At 42.1% G+C, this 14323-nt stretch overlaps 1 protein-coding gene across 5 annotated transcripts in view; it reads left to right on the forward strand.

Annotated features, from left to right (window-relative positions):
- SNPH (syntaphilin) overlaps positions 1-14323 on the forward strand; it is a 716339-nt gene that overhangs the window by 521085 nt on the left and 180931 nt on the right. For all 5 annotated transcript variants that reach the window (XM_044090431.1, XM_044090434.1, XM_044090433.1 and 2 more), the window contains one exon: positions 6687-6833. In XM_044090431.1, coding sequence (XP_043946366.1) covers positions 6687-6833 — 147 coding nt within the window. The remainder of the gene's footprint in view (positions 1-6686; positions 6834-14323) is intronic.

Consider the following 14323-nt stretch of genomic DNA (forward strand, 5'->3'; position numbering starts at 1 on the left):
AGACGAACTCTGCTTCACATGTATGGGAAACCTGTTACATAGCAGGGGCAGTTTTTGGGGTACACATTTGTCTCTCCAGCATGTTCTGTTTGTCACAGACAAAATTCAGGTCCCTAGACCTTGTATTTCTGGTACTCTTTGGCTTACAAATATGTAGGAGATTCATTAAGTGTGGGGTTTGTGTATGCCTTGTAAACCCGGCATAGATCACCCCTCAGCAATCTGTAGGAGACTGAGTAGAGGGAAAGAGCTTTAAGGTGCTCTACAAAAGGGAGGTTTGTTACGTCTTGTATTCTTTTTGTAAGGAAACTTTGAGGTCGCTCTAGTTATTGCATATGCCTGGTCAGGTATATAGCAAAGGGAGCATTGTACTCTGACTGTTCTGATAAGTGTGGAGTATAGTGCAATAATGACCTCTTTGGACATAGATGCCATGTCCTAACTTATAAGTTGAGCAATGTAAAAGGATGTCCTCGCCACTGTGGCCACATGGTGGTCAAAGGTAAGACAACTGTCTACACGTGCATATCCAGATCCCTGACCACTGAGTCTACTTTTATGGGTATATTATCAACATGGTAATTAGTCAGGATGGTTGACTTCCCAAAGGGTACAATTATGCATTTCTTAGAATTGAGTTTAAGACCATGGCTTTGGCACCATTTGTTAATCAGAGATGGACCTTCTTGAAGAATGATCATGTCTGCAGTGGAGTTGATTATAATCCCCCAGTATGCAATCATTTGCAGACTTAGTTGCCCATAAACCTTCAGCATTTGCTTCCATTTCAGAGAAACAGATGACAAAAAAGGAGCGGGTCCAGTACCAAGCCCTGGGAGACTCCTCTAGTGACTGGCCTCTTGGTGGAGGTGGCCCTCGCCTATTTTGATATCCTTGCTCCTACCAGTGAGCCAGTTGGCTCTCCATTGGGTGAAAAATGGGTTTGTACCTAATTTAGTGAGCCTGTCTATAATGCCTGGGGTGGGGGTAGTATTTTATCAGAAGCCTTGGCCAAGTTGAGGTAAGCTGTGTGCACAGTCTTACCTTCATCCAGTGCTTTGGTGGCCCTCTCAAAAAAGTCCACCAGATTTAATAGGCATGACTTTCCTGTAACAAAGCTGAATTTTGGTGGTTCCAGTGTTTGCAGATTACATATGTCCTCATATATCATGTCCGTGATGACTCTCTCCATGATCTTACATATGAGTCTGGTAAGACTTCTGGGCCTGTAGTTACCCAGCTCAGTGGTTGGACCTTATTTGTGATGGAGGATGGACCCCTTAATCAGTCAGATATTGGCTAAAGCTTTATCTATCCCTTTAGAACCAAAATTAAAAAAACTACCAAAATAATAAAAATGTGTCCAAGCAGCCTTAAATTGTTATGGTTATTGCTAGACAGCATACCCTTCAAGCCCTCATCACTCTGGAGAATGTAGACATCTGTGCCATGACTGAGACTTAGTCCTAGAGAGTACTCCAGCAGTGCAAGGCTGTAGTGCCTTCCACTCATTTAGACCAACAACAGCACAGACTGTAGCCAAAAGTGGAGTTGCCTCAGTCTACCTTAGCAACAAACATACCTCCAGACTGGTTAAACTGGATGGTACTATGGAGCGTATCCATATGCAAATCATAGGTAAGGTCTCTCACCATGTCATGGCCAGCTACAGGTCATGGTGCTTACCATCCAACCAAACACCCTATATGTAGGTGACTTACCTTTCTATAGGCTAAAACTTACACTGCCTCAAATTCACAGGAACGATGCTTCCTCTGCTTTATTAACACAAACACTTTGGAACAGGTACCGCATGCTCCAAGCAGAGGATCAAACATCCCGAATCTGGTACTCACCAAAATGGGAAAGCGTTGTACTGCCCCCCCATGTGACATCTTCATTAGTGAGGTTAGATCACAAAGCTGGCTTCTTTGAAGTAAAAATTAAAACTGGAAAGCCCAGCTAAACCAGTAACAGTTTGGAACTATTTAAGGAAAACTGCATCCTATTAAGTGACAGTTTGTCAAAATTCAAGGCTCCCAATAACCCTGAGACCAAAGCTATCCCCACAGAATTATTCAGAGTCCCTATAAAAACATGTGAGTGGCTGCATAGAGTCTGCCTTACCTATCAGAAGTAAACCCAAAACAAATACTAAAAACAAATCCCACTGGTGGGATCTTTACTAAAATAGGGTATGTAATAGACTTCCAAGATGGCTGCACATTGAATAACAGCTTAATTCTGGCTCTCCCAATCTGAAAAAAAGAAACTTAGCAAAGAAAGTCAGTGGACCTAGATGTCCTGGATAAATTTCAGTAACTGACTAGTAAGTGCACTGACTAGATGCCAAGAGAAAAGAAATATAAAGGGCCTGGAGAAAAATCCGCTACAAATGTTGACGAAAAAGAAGTACTGCAGTTGTTAAGCAAGGAGTAGTGCAAGTTCCAGACATGGCTTTCAGTAAGCTAGAGGGAAGTATAAAGCAGCTGCACACAGACCTGGTTAAAATAAATAAAACACTGATGGAGTAAATCAAGACAAACAAAAAGATGGTAAAAATGAAAGAAGCTTTGGACAGATATTCAGACAAGGTGACAGAATGGTAAAACTGAGAGGATGAAATGAAGAAAAGGCTGGCTAAATATAAAACTGCACAAGAAGAGAGGTTTCAAAAAATAACAGAATTAGAGGACGGATCACATCGGGAAAACCTTACATTTTCTGCTGTACCAGAGAAGCCGGAAGGAACAGACTGTATTAATTTTATCAAAGTACAAATAAGCAAATGGACCGTTATTCCACAACAAGAATTGTTAATTGAAAGGACACGTGATGTGTATGCTCTATACCTGGCTATGAGAAAACAACCCAGACCTTTAATAGTAAAGATGCAATCCTACCAGCAGAGGGAGTTGATTCTGGCAAAACTGTGGCAAAAGGACAGAGTACTAAAAGTGGGACACAGCAGAGTGTTTGTGGAGATTGACTACTCATTGCACACCAGGCAGAAGAGGAATACATTTATTCCATTATATAGGGCATGCCGAGAAGCAGGCATGAGATTCACACTGCTGCACCCAGCTATCATCAGAATATTTTTCCCTGAAGAAACAAAAGCATTTTTGATGAAGTACATGCTAAGGAAGAAACACAAATGTTTGTCCAACAAAAAGTGAGCTGTGAAACAGAATTCAATTCTGCTTTTTTTTTTTTCTGGTAATAAAGACCATAGATAGACTGTGCCAGTGAAACCTTTCCTGGTGTTTTAATGGAAAATGATTGAAAGAGAGAAAAATGCCCAGAAGTTGACTAGAAGAATCAAGATTACACTCGAAATGAAGCAGAGACAGTGATTGGGAGATGGAGATGAACAGGAATAGAACAGAAGCTGGACTTTCTTGGACTTTGTTAAACTTGTAGGGCACTGTAAAGCATATGCCCTACTTCGTCATTAACATTGGAGACTAAAATCAGTAAACTAGAAATTGACAAATGTGGAATTACAAAACAAAAATTCTATTTGTGAAACAGGACAGAACAGGAAAATCTGGAAATATTGGATATGTTTGGACTTTGTTAAATTGGAGCGCTACAGAATCCTGAAAGCCCATAATCCTGAAGACCAAAATCCTGAGACCAAAATCTCAAAAGTTCAAAATACTGAAAACACACAGGATACCAAGAGTTACTATATTCCAGCACAAGTACATACAGAAACAAATAAAACACAAACCATATTGCTCTTCTCCAAGTATAAGCAGGAGGGGAAGCCGCCCTGCACCCCCACACCCCCTGGTACTTAAATACATCAACTCTGAGATTGTACTTAGTGTAGTGAAGTGCAATCTAGGAGTTGATATTTAAGTAGCAGGGGGTGTGTGGGGGGTACAGGGGAACCCCCCCCCGAACCCCCCCACACACCCCCTGCTACTTAAATATATACATTTCTGACAGAGTATTCAGTGGGCAATTTTTTAAATTTGCCACCTTGTTGCATTTCCAAAAACATGTTCCCAGTTACCTCTCTCCCATTAGTCCTCCAACATTTGTGATGTGCTTAGGGTATATAAATGCCTATGCAAGCACTTGCAAACAAAATCTTCTGCACGCTTCATACCATTTACTTGACTGATAGTAACATCTCTGTAGGAGTAAATGATGACTTGGAAGTCTGTAGACACAACAGACTACCTATAACCTTCGTAAGACACACCAGTATGGTATTATACTTCTATTACACAGCAGTCTGGTATAATACTGGTATGACACACCAGTCTGCTATTACACTGGTATCACACAGCAGTCTGGAATTATACTGGTATCACATACCAGTTTGGCTTTATACTGGTATCGCATAGCAATCTGGTATTATACTGATATCGCACACAAGTCTGGTATCATACTAATATCACACACCAGTCTGGTATTATACTGGTGTCACACACCAGTCTGGTATTATACTGGTGTCACACACCAGTCTGTTTTTTTACTGGTGGCACACACCGGTCTAGTATTTATACTGGTGTCGCACACCGGTCTGGTGTTTATACTGGTGTCACACACCGGTATGATATTTATACCGGTGTCACACACCGGTCTGGTATTTATACCGGTGCCACACACCGGTCTGGTATTTATACCGGTGTCACACCAGTACCGGTCTGGTATTTATACCAGTGTCACACCAGTACCGGTCTGGTATTTATACCGGTGTCACACCAGTACCGGTCTGGTATTTATACCGGTGTCACACACCGGTCTGGTATTTATACCGGTGTCACACACCGGTCTGGTATTTATACCGGTGTCACACACCGGTCTGGTATTTATACCGGTGTCACACACGGTCTGGTATTATACCGTGTCACACACCGGTCTGGTATTTATACCGTGTCACACACCGGTCTGGTATTATACCGGTGTCACACACCGGTCTGGTATTTATACCGGTGTCACACACCGGTCTGGTATTATACCGGTGTCACACACCGGTCTGGTATTATACCGGTGTCACACACCGGTCTGGTATTTATACCGGTGTCACACACCGGTCTGGTATTTATACCGGTGTCACACACCGGTCTGGTATTTATACCGGTGTCACACACCGGTCTGGTATTTATACCGTGTCACACAATCGGTCTGGTATTTATACCGGTGTCACACACCGGTCTGGTATTTATACCGGTGTCACACACCGGTCTGGTATTTATACCGGTGTCACACACCGGTCTGGTATTTATACCGGTGTCACACACCGGTCTGGTATTTATACCGGTGTCACACACCGGTCTGGTATTTATACCGGTGTCACACAGATACTGTAATTTTATGTATGTAGGAGAGAAGCAAGAGAGAGAGATTTCACCTCAAAATGTCCACATCTTTCACTTATACAAAATATTATATTTCTCAAATAGTGCAGTACATTGGTTTGTCTTCCTTCTGTAGTGGTTTCCATACATTTTCCCTTTGTTAGGGAGATTACATACTCCATTAATGCCCTCTCACTTGTACTTTAGTCCCAGTGATAATGTTGATTATTACTTCTGCAGTGGTGTTTGCGTAATGCTTCACTTTTCAGCGACACAGTGTCTGTGAAGTTTGCATGTTCTCATCATGTTTACTTGCACTGGGTCTGTGGTTTCCTTCCGTTATACCAAAGACATGCTAGCATGTTGACTGTTGATACATTGTCCCCAGTTTGCCTGTGAAAATGTAAGTGTGCCCTGAAATTGACTGTCAAATTCTTCTAGGTGCAAGTCCACATGTTGCACATGTTACTCACTAAGATAGAATTTGGCCACCTGCAAACCTGAATTGTCGGAGTCTTGTGTGGAAAATGGATGAATGGATTTTTTTTAAAATATTTTGTTTGATTCCATTAATCTTTGTTTTAATGTAATGAATGTCTATAATGGAATTGTTACAGAATCCTTGAATTCAGTGTGCTGCCCAGTTTCATTGTTAGAATGTACTTCTGCCAGTGTACAAAGAACCAGAGCTGTATTCTATGTCTGGCCGCTTAGTCAGCTAGCATTGTTATTATCCAGACCAACGTGAACAGCTAGAGCAACTTCTTAGTGAATATAACATCACTAAATCAATTTACTTGCTGGCTATCATGAAACCATTGCAATAACACTGTTCAAACGTTAAGTTTATGTTCAGGGTCCAGATAAAGGCTTTATTTGCTGTGTGTAAAGGATATAAGTTATGCTTTTGATAGGTGTTTAATCCAACTAGATTAAAGGTTATGTAGGCGGAAAATAACGGACTAGTATGGATTGTGCATCAGTCCATCAGTCAAATGATAGCGAGTATAAAACCCAGTTTTGAATGACAGCTGTAAGTCACTTAACTTGCAAATGTGTAAGAGGAGCTGTCATGTCTTAAATTCATAAATCTGTCCCACCTGCTCCCTTGAATGTATTCCATCAACATCATTTCACAGCGTTAAGCAGTCAAAGTTCTTCTGATGTACTGTTTTCTAAATACAGAGAAATTGCAGTGAATGTTAACATGTCTGTGTATTTGGAACAAAAATTCATACAGCACAGCTAAGGTTTTGGGGATGGAGTGGGATATCATGTAGTACTGAGAACAGTTTTTTTTAATATGAAGTTAATGCAAAACTTAATAGTCTTCTTATTTTCTCTCACAACTCATTTCTGTGATTACAGGCGTTCTATAAAGTACTCCTGCAGTGACAACCATGGTATAAAGCCGCCAACCCCTGAACAATATTTGACTCCACTACAGCAGAAGGAAGTGTGCATTCGACACTTGAAAGCGAGACTGAAAGACTTTCAGGAAAGGCTGCAGGACAGGTCTGTATGAAGAATAACTGGATTAAGAAAGTGAAATAGATGAAAATGCAGAAATGCGATAAAACCTGGCAGTTTAACTGCTACCGAAGTGGTGGAAAGGAGTGTATAGTAAAATACGGAATCATGCTGAATGTAAGATAAGAAAATACAGTTGCTATGGAGTCATTTTTATTTACTGCGCGACACTAGTGTCTTCGTAAGATTAAATAGTAGTAGAGCAGTTCTGTAATCATACTGACTGAAAATCACTATTGTAAATGACTGTGACTGAGTTTTACTCTCGTTGAACAACTGAGGTTTAACTACCAGCTCCATTAAGTGAGAAGGGCCTGTTCATGAACAGTGCAGCGAAACAACCCTTTCAGTTGAGGCTTTGGTACAACTAGTTTTTCTATAGGAAAGACTGAAAGATCATTGAATAAATGAATTTACGAGCATTTATACTGTATAAGGACCAAAAACTTGAGAAATGAATTATACAAACACACCTTGACACATTCAACTCATTTTAATTTTACTTTTGCTATTTTGGAACAAGTGAATATTGCCCCTGAGGAAGGGACTGGGAAAATTGGTTATGTTATAGAGAGGCATATTGGCAGTTAGAATTGAATGCATTTACTATACCAGGACTGAATGATTATATTTCTTTTAAACCTGTTTTAAAATATAGGGCTTCTAAACTGTGACAACAAGGGTTAACCTCACTATGCAGGCTCATAGTTTTATTTTACAGGTTACTCTACAGTTAATGTTGTGTATTATGATTTTGTAGAGTGATTTATTTATGAAGTTATTTGTATTGTTTGTTGAATTTTAAAAGGTTTGTTGTACTTTTTACATTTACTGACTGGTTGTAGGACGGTGGGGGAATAATTAACTTTGGTAACAGATGAGTTATTTCTTTCAAATACTAAAGACCAAATGTTAAATTGCTTAAACCTTTTGGCGCCATTTGGGATATTTAAAACGTTTTTGCTTTTTAATTCATTCTGATGAAGTCCTGATAGCAGCGGACGAAAATTCTTAATATTTATTGTACTCCTGGAATAAAACCTTTTATTTTATTGTGACTGGCATCATTTGTGAGACTGCACCTTTCTACATTTTTTTTTGATTTACACCAACTCAAGAGGTTCTCTTTTTGTGTGTTGTTTTTGGTTTGTCACAGCGGGATTGATAGCAGCTGCACAAAAATAAACTCAATAGCATGTGTAGAAAATCATGTCACTGAGCCTACATTCATCTTGTGTGCATGGGAGATTGGGTGCGATTAGCCCCAGATACCCCCATACAGAGGTCTTTGCCAGTTGTACTCTTGTTGCTACTCCCATAATCAAATACAGGGCCACTGTAACACAGTAACAAAAATGCAGATTCCTCTGAAAGGGCACTGCAAGATGGAATTTCTCCTTAGATGAACTTCTCAAAAAAAAAAAAATAAATAATCATTTTTTTGCTGCTCCTCTCAGTGGTAGTGAGAGTCAGCTGAAAGGGCCCATCATTAAGGCAGCCTGTAGAGGTGGTTTAAGGGTTTTTACTTTATGGGTCATCATTCCTTCATGGGCTTGGCTAAACAGAGGAAGGGGGGACATGCAGTGAGCAGACTATTATGCCTGTCCCTCACTTCTGCAAAGAATGCTGCCAACAAGTAGACCTGACCAACAGTCCTGAAGCAAAGGAAGTGTTTTCCAGGAAGAAATTCTACTTCCTTGTGTGCTCCGAAAATGCCTGCAGTACTCTTCTTACATTGGGAGATATGAGCAGCTCACACTCCCTTTCCGTTGGGAGAGGTAAGCGGTGCCCACACCCCTTCTCGTGGGAGAGGTGAGCGGTACCCATGCTCTTTCCGCTGGGAGAGGTGAGCGGCACCCACGCCCCTTCTGCTGGGAGAGGTGAGCAGCACCCACTCCCACATCCCTTCACTCCTCTCCTCGTGTGGCTTCTCCAGTGCAGATCAGATACTGCCCCTTCCACTGGGAGAGGTGAGCGGCGCCCACTCCCACATCCCTTCACTCCTCTCCTCGTCTGGCTTCTCCAGTGCAGATCAGATACTGCCCCTTCCACTGGGAGAGGTGAGCGGCGCCCACTCCCACATCCCTTCACTCCTCTCCTCGTGTGGCTTCACCAGTGCAGATCAGATACTGCCCCTTCCACTGGGAGAGGTAAGCGGTGCCCACACCCCTTCTCGTGGGAGAGGTGAGCGGTACCCATGCTCTTTCCGCTGGGAGAGGTGAGCGGCACCCACGCCCCTTCCACTGGGAGAGGTGAGCGGCGCCCACTCTCACATCCCTTCACTCCTCTCCTCGTCTGGCTTTTCCAGTGCAGATCAGATGCTGCTAATCAAATCGTGGTTGCCTCTGTCAGTCAGGGTTCCATCCCTCTGCACCATGGGATGAGGCTAAAATTCCCAAAATTTCTGATTTGCATAGCTGGCTGTTGAAGTGACTTGTTCCCGTTGTAATACTAAAAGATTTATTTTCTCCATTGTTCATCTTCATAGTTGAGATTTGTGGGTTTAATTTATTTGCTCCTCGTATAAAACAATATTTTTCACCACATTTCTGTTTCATAGGTACTTTTTTTCATCTTTGGCTACTAAAAGAGCCACGTAGAAACACTCTTTCCAAGTGCACCACAGGAGCACATATTGGTTAGGTGACTTCCTCAGAATCATCTAGAAAGCAAATGGATAATAAGAACCAAACCCATGGACTTGCAGCATATATCTCACTAGCTGAGCAAACTGTACTCCTGTGGTGAAGTATTTGGTGAAATTTCAGCATATTGCTGTTCTTTGCAGCATGCTCATTTACTTGCAGACTCATTTGTACCCATGTGTGAGCTCATTGTCAAGTCCCCATGCTGCTGCTGTGTATCTGGCTTTGGTTAAATAAATCCTCTTCTGGTCCAGTTTCTTTGTCTGCTTGCTTAGCCATGTTTCCTGCAAAGGCCTGTCATAGTTGGGCAGGGCCCAAGCTGAGATCCTGCTTTAGCAATTTGTGCCAAAGGAAAAACTTTACAAACATGAGTATTTGGGTGGATGAGAAACTAGCTGAAATGAGAACACAGTGTCCACTGACAGTGTAATCTCTTCAAAACACTGGTCTACAATACTGATGTTTGCTGACAAATGAGTATTGTATATAGTACAGGGTGAGGCTTCTTCTAGAACCTTTATCTTTTCTTTCAGAGCCATTAGGACAGAATTGACAGAACTGGAATAACTGGGAATTACTGTCTTACATATACCTTCTAAATAGAATGCAGTATTCCGCTTGGTATGTACTCTGGGAACTAAATTTGTAGTTTTGTATAATGCTTCACTGGCAGAAGAAAAGTCTTGAGATGACACCCTCATCCGCTGCTCTTCAGGTTTTTTCCTCCTTATGGATGTGATTTACATATCCGTACTTTCATGCATGTTTCTGTAGATATCTTGGAATGCAGTAAAGAAATTAGAGAGAGAGGGGCATAACATAGCTTTGAAAATACCAGAAAATAAGTCATAAATATTTTAATCAGTTGCTGTGGTTATGGTGTAGCCTAGCTGATCTGCAACCCTAGAGATTCTTGTTTTAAATCCTTTCAGATCTTTTCCTCATGTCTTAGGAAAATGATAAAGTTCCTGGAATCAAGTTGTTGCAGGTATTAAATCCTAGCAAGACATGGCATTAAGAAACCATACTTTCAGTTAGACCCACCCACACCTATGGAGTCTGCTGAAGTTTCCTGTGAATATAGTACTGCGGGATAAGTTTACTCTCACTACATTTACCTGTAACACTTCTGTGCTGGAATTCATTGAGAATCCTGTTTTGATGCAAATACCTTGTAAACATGAACTTGAGCCTCTAATTGTACCTAGCGATGAACTCCTGCTTCCTGACTCGTGGTTTCCTTGTTTGCACCTCCTATAGATAGGACACCACAACTGCTACTTCTAGTCCTGTAGGATCACCCTCACCTTATTAGTTGTGCCTGGATGTTAACAAAGCCCTTGATTTAAAGCTCCTTAAATTATCTCTTCTAGTCTCTTGCCTTACTCTCCTTCCCTGCTCAGTGACCCCCCTGTACTCGCATATGTCTGCATTCCTCTTGCCTTACTCTCCTTCCCTGCTCAGTGACCCCTCCATACTCGCGTATGTCTGCATTCCTCTTCCTTTTCCCTTTCTCTGCCTTCCTGTCATGACTGGTATTTCATTTTGTGTTTCATTGATGAAAATAGTCATTTAAAATGTGCACTGGCTTTTTTGCCTGGTTTTGCTTTTGTCCTTTGCCTCCCTAGGGTAAGAGTAATGTTCTTCCTGACTGCCGCATCAATAACAACACCCTAAGCATGCACTCAGTGGTGAGAGACCTGGGCACACAGGTTGACAGCAGCCTTACCTTTGATCACCATGTCTCCACAGTGGTCAGAAGGGCACAGGTTGACAGCAACCTTACCTTTGATCACCATGTCTCCACAGTGGTCAGAAGGGCACAGGTTGACAGCAGCCTTACCTTTGATCACCGTGTCTCCACAGTGGTAAGAAGGGCACAGGTTGACAGCAGCCTTACCTTTGACCACCATGTCTCCACAGTGGTCAGAAGGGCACAGGTTGACAGCAGCCTTACCTTTGATCACCATGACTCCACAGTGGTCAGAAGGGCACAGGTTGACAGCAGCCTTACCTTTGACCACCATGTCTCCACAGTGGTCAGAAGGGCACAGGTTGACAGCAGCCTTACCTTTGATCACCATGACTCCACAGTGGTCAGAAGGGCACAGGTTGACAGCAGCCTTACCTTTGACCACCATGTCTCCACAGTGGTCAGAAGGGCACAGGCTGACAGCAGCCTTACCTTTGATCACCATGTCTCCACAGTGGTCAGAAGGGCACAGGTTGACAGCAGCCTTACCTTTGATCACCATGTCTCCATAGTGGTCAGAAGGGCATTCTATGTTGCTCATCTCATAAGTAAGGGCATTGCCTCCAGGAAAAAAAAAGTTATAACCTCCCTGTACTCTTCTCTCATCAAGCCAGTAATTGAGTACAGTGTCCCTTTTGGTATGTACCTTTCCAAGCACCTGCGCCAATTGGAGAGACCACAAAGGTTCTACACAAGGAAAATTCAAGGTCTTTAGCACCTGCCCTATGAGGATCATCTAAAATCACTGTCACTTTATTCTGTTTCATACAGACTACCCAGAGGCGATCTGTGTCTTGCATATAAGGCAGTCTTTGACCCTGCTTTATTGGAAGTGCTGCATATCCGTAAGTCAAATGGTACACGAGTTACTCACTCTAATGGCCTTAACCTGGTATGTGACATTAATAGAACCTGCTGGGGGGACAGATTTGTCTCCCAGAGGTTGCCACACCTTTGGAACAGACTCCCGCTTCATGTCAAGCAGAGCACTTTATTGGCCCACTTCAAACGCAATCTGGATGATTGAATGGCTAACCGTAAATTCTCCTGAGGGGTTCCACCTATGTCCCTCTTGGACAGGGGTGATAGGTGCAGATCCTGGAAATAAGGGAGGTTCTGATGATGGAAATAAGGGTAAAATTTGGCTAGGCTTGTAAAGGCCCTAGGGTCTTTAGCCTAGTAACCTCCTATGATCCTAGTGGATGGATCCCTCCCTCATCCTGTCTTCCCTTGCTCCAGTATATGTTAGCTAGCCTTGTCAATATTCCCTTTTACCTTTTGATGCTTTTGTTGCCATCTTGCTGGACTACATATCCCATCCTGTGATGTTTTTGTCTCATTAGTTCATACATCTCCTTTTCTTTTCCCCCTTTTGGTTACCTTGCTTCTCTAGTGAACCAGTTTCTCACAGCTCTGCCACATTGTTGCTCTTATGTGGCTTCAATGATTTTTATGACCACTATTCTGTTATGATCTGCTGTCCACTAATATTGGACTTTGGGTTTGTGTGGCAATTCCTAAACTCCTTCTCTGTAGCTAGTATGAACTCACGTGGTTGCTGTTAACTAGTCACTCACCAAACTGTAAATCCTTTACTTGAGCCCCTTTACAAGACTAGATCATGTTTCTTATCTGGTTCAACAAGATTTTTTTTATTACCATTAAAGATCACATTCTCCGGTATTGTCTCCCTTTCCTCTTTTTTTAACATCTGTATTAAATGATCACTTAAGACACAGACAAACATACAATCTGATGTTGTCAGTCTTCATTCATTCTTGACTGATGAGTTCGGTTCCGAACCCTCAGAACCAATTTGGCCATTATACAAAGCTCATGCCAGCCAAAAACTCTCAAGCTAAGGCTCTACCCATACTGCCTCTCTTCCCATTATGTCAGATCTTGTTTGCTGCATAGAAAATTGGACAAGTCAGCTGTTGCTCTCAACTAATTGCTCAAAAATCTTTTCTATTTGCCTGTTGTTCTACTTTTCACTTATATTCTATAATTACTATTGTTTAGTTTCCTTTTTGTGTGCAAGTGACTCTATTGATAACTTTCTTCAATCGTATTTACCTCCGAATATCTCTCCTTACTATTGTTGGTATTAGGCCTCTCCCTCCCATTTACCATAGATAACTCTGTTATCATCGTTGGTGTCCTTTTCCTGCCTTTTTCTTCTTCTTTACCCATCTGGGTAATTCTTATATACCATAGTTGGCATTAAAAAAAGCCTTTATCTCTTTACTTCCCCCTTTTTCTTTGAGTGTGTGTATGCGTGTGTGGGCGTGCCATTTATTTGACTGGACAGCATAGCAGAGAAGCAGAAAGGAACTTCTGGGTTTAAGCATTGTAAAGATTGTGGCAGAAAGATGCCCAATTCAGATGGGCATCTTTCTTGCATTTGTTTGGGTGTCCCTCATCTAGAACTCCTTGTGAACTCTGTTAGGGTTTCAGTGCTCCAGCTCATGCAGAGAAATGTAACAAATTGATACTTAAAGGATTATTAAAATTTCCTTTTGGTGAAGCTCTTTCTGAGGCAGAGACTTCAAAATCTCCAAAAACTGATACTAAAAAATAGAGCCATTTAGTGCAGTCTTCACCCAAGGTTTATGACTCCAAGACTCAAAAATCTCAGGTTTCAATACCTCCTTTCAGAACCGAAGGCTAAAGTTCCTAAGATATCATTGGCTTCTGTTCTCGCATCAAAACCAACAAAATCTGCTACGGTGCTCTCTACTGTTAAGTACCCAGCCATCTTTGGTACCAACCATGTCTTCAGAGCTAACAACCTCCCCGGCGCCAATAATTCTAACTTCTACTATTTCAGTTCCATCCTCACCCTCTATCCAACAGACTATGGTGCCCAAGATCAATATTATAAGTAGCCCAGGACTAGATATTCCATCTATAGACCCCTTCTTGGGGTCAACAGCTGAGTCCCTTCATGGAAGGACCTGAAGCCAGAGGCCCCCCTGCACCTTCTCGGACCTCCCTCCCGTTACTGAGGCTTACTCTCCCAGGACTCCTACATATATTCCTCCTTCAACCTCTATCCAGGTTTTGGAGCCCATTGC

The sequence above is a fragment of the Protopterus annectens genome, chromosome 12.part0, assembly GCF_019279795.1.
Source record: "Protopterus annectens isolate FY-2018-M chromosome 12.part0, PAN1.0, whole genome shotgun sequence".
Classification (NCBI taxonomy): domain Eukaryota; kingdom Metazoa; phylum Chordata; order Ceratodontiformes; family Protopteridae; genus Protopterus; species Protopterus annectens.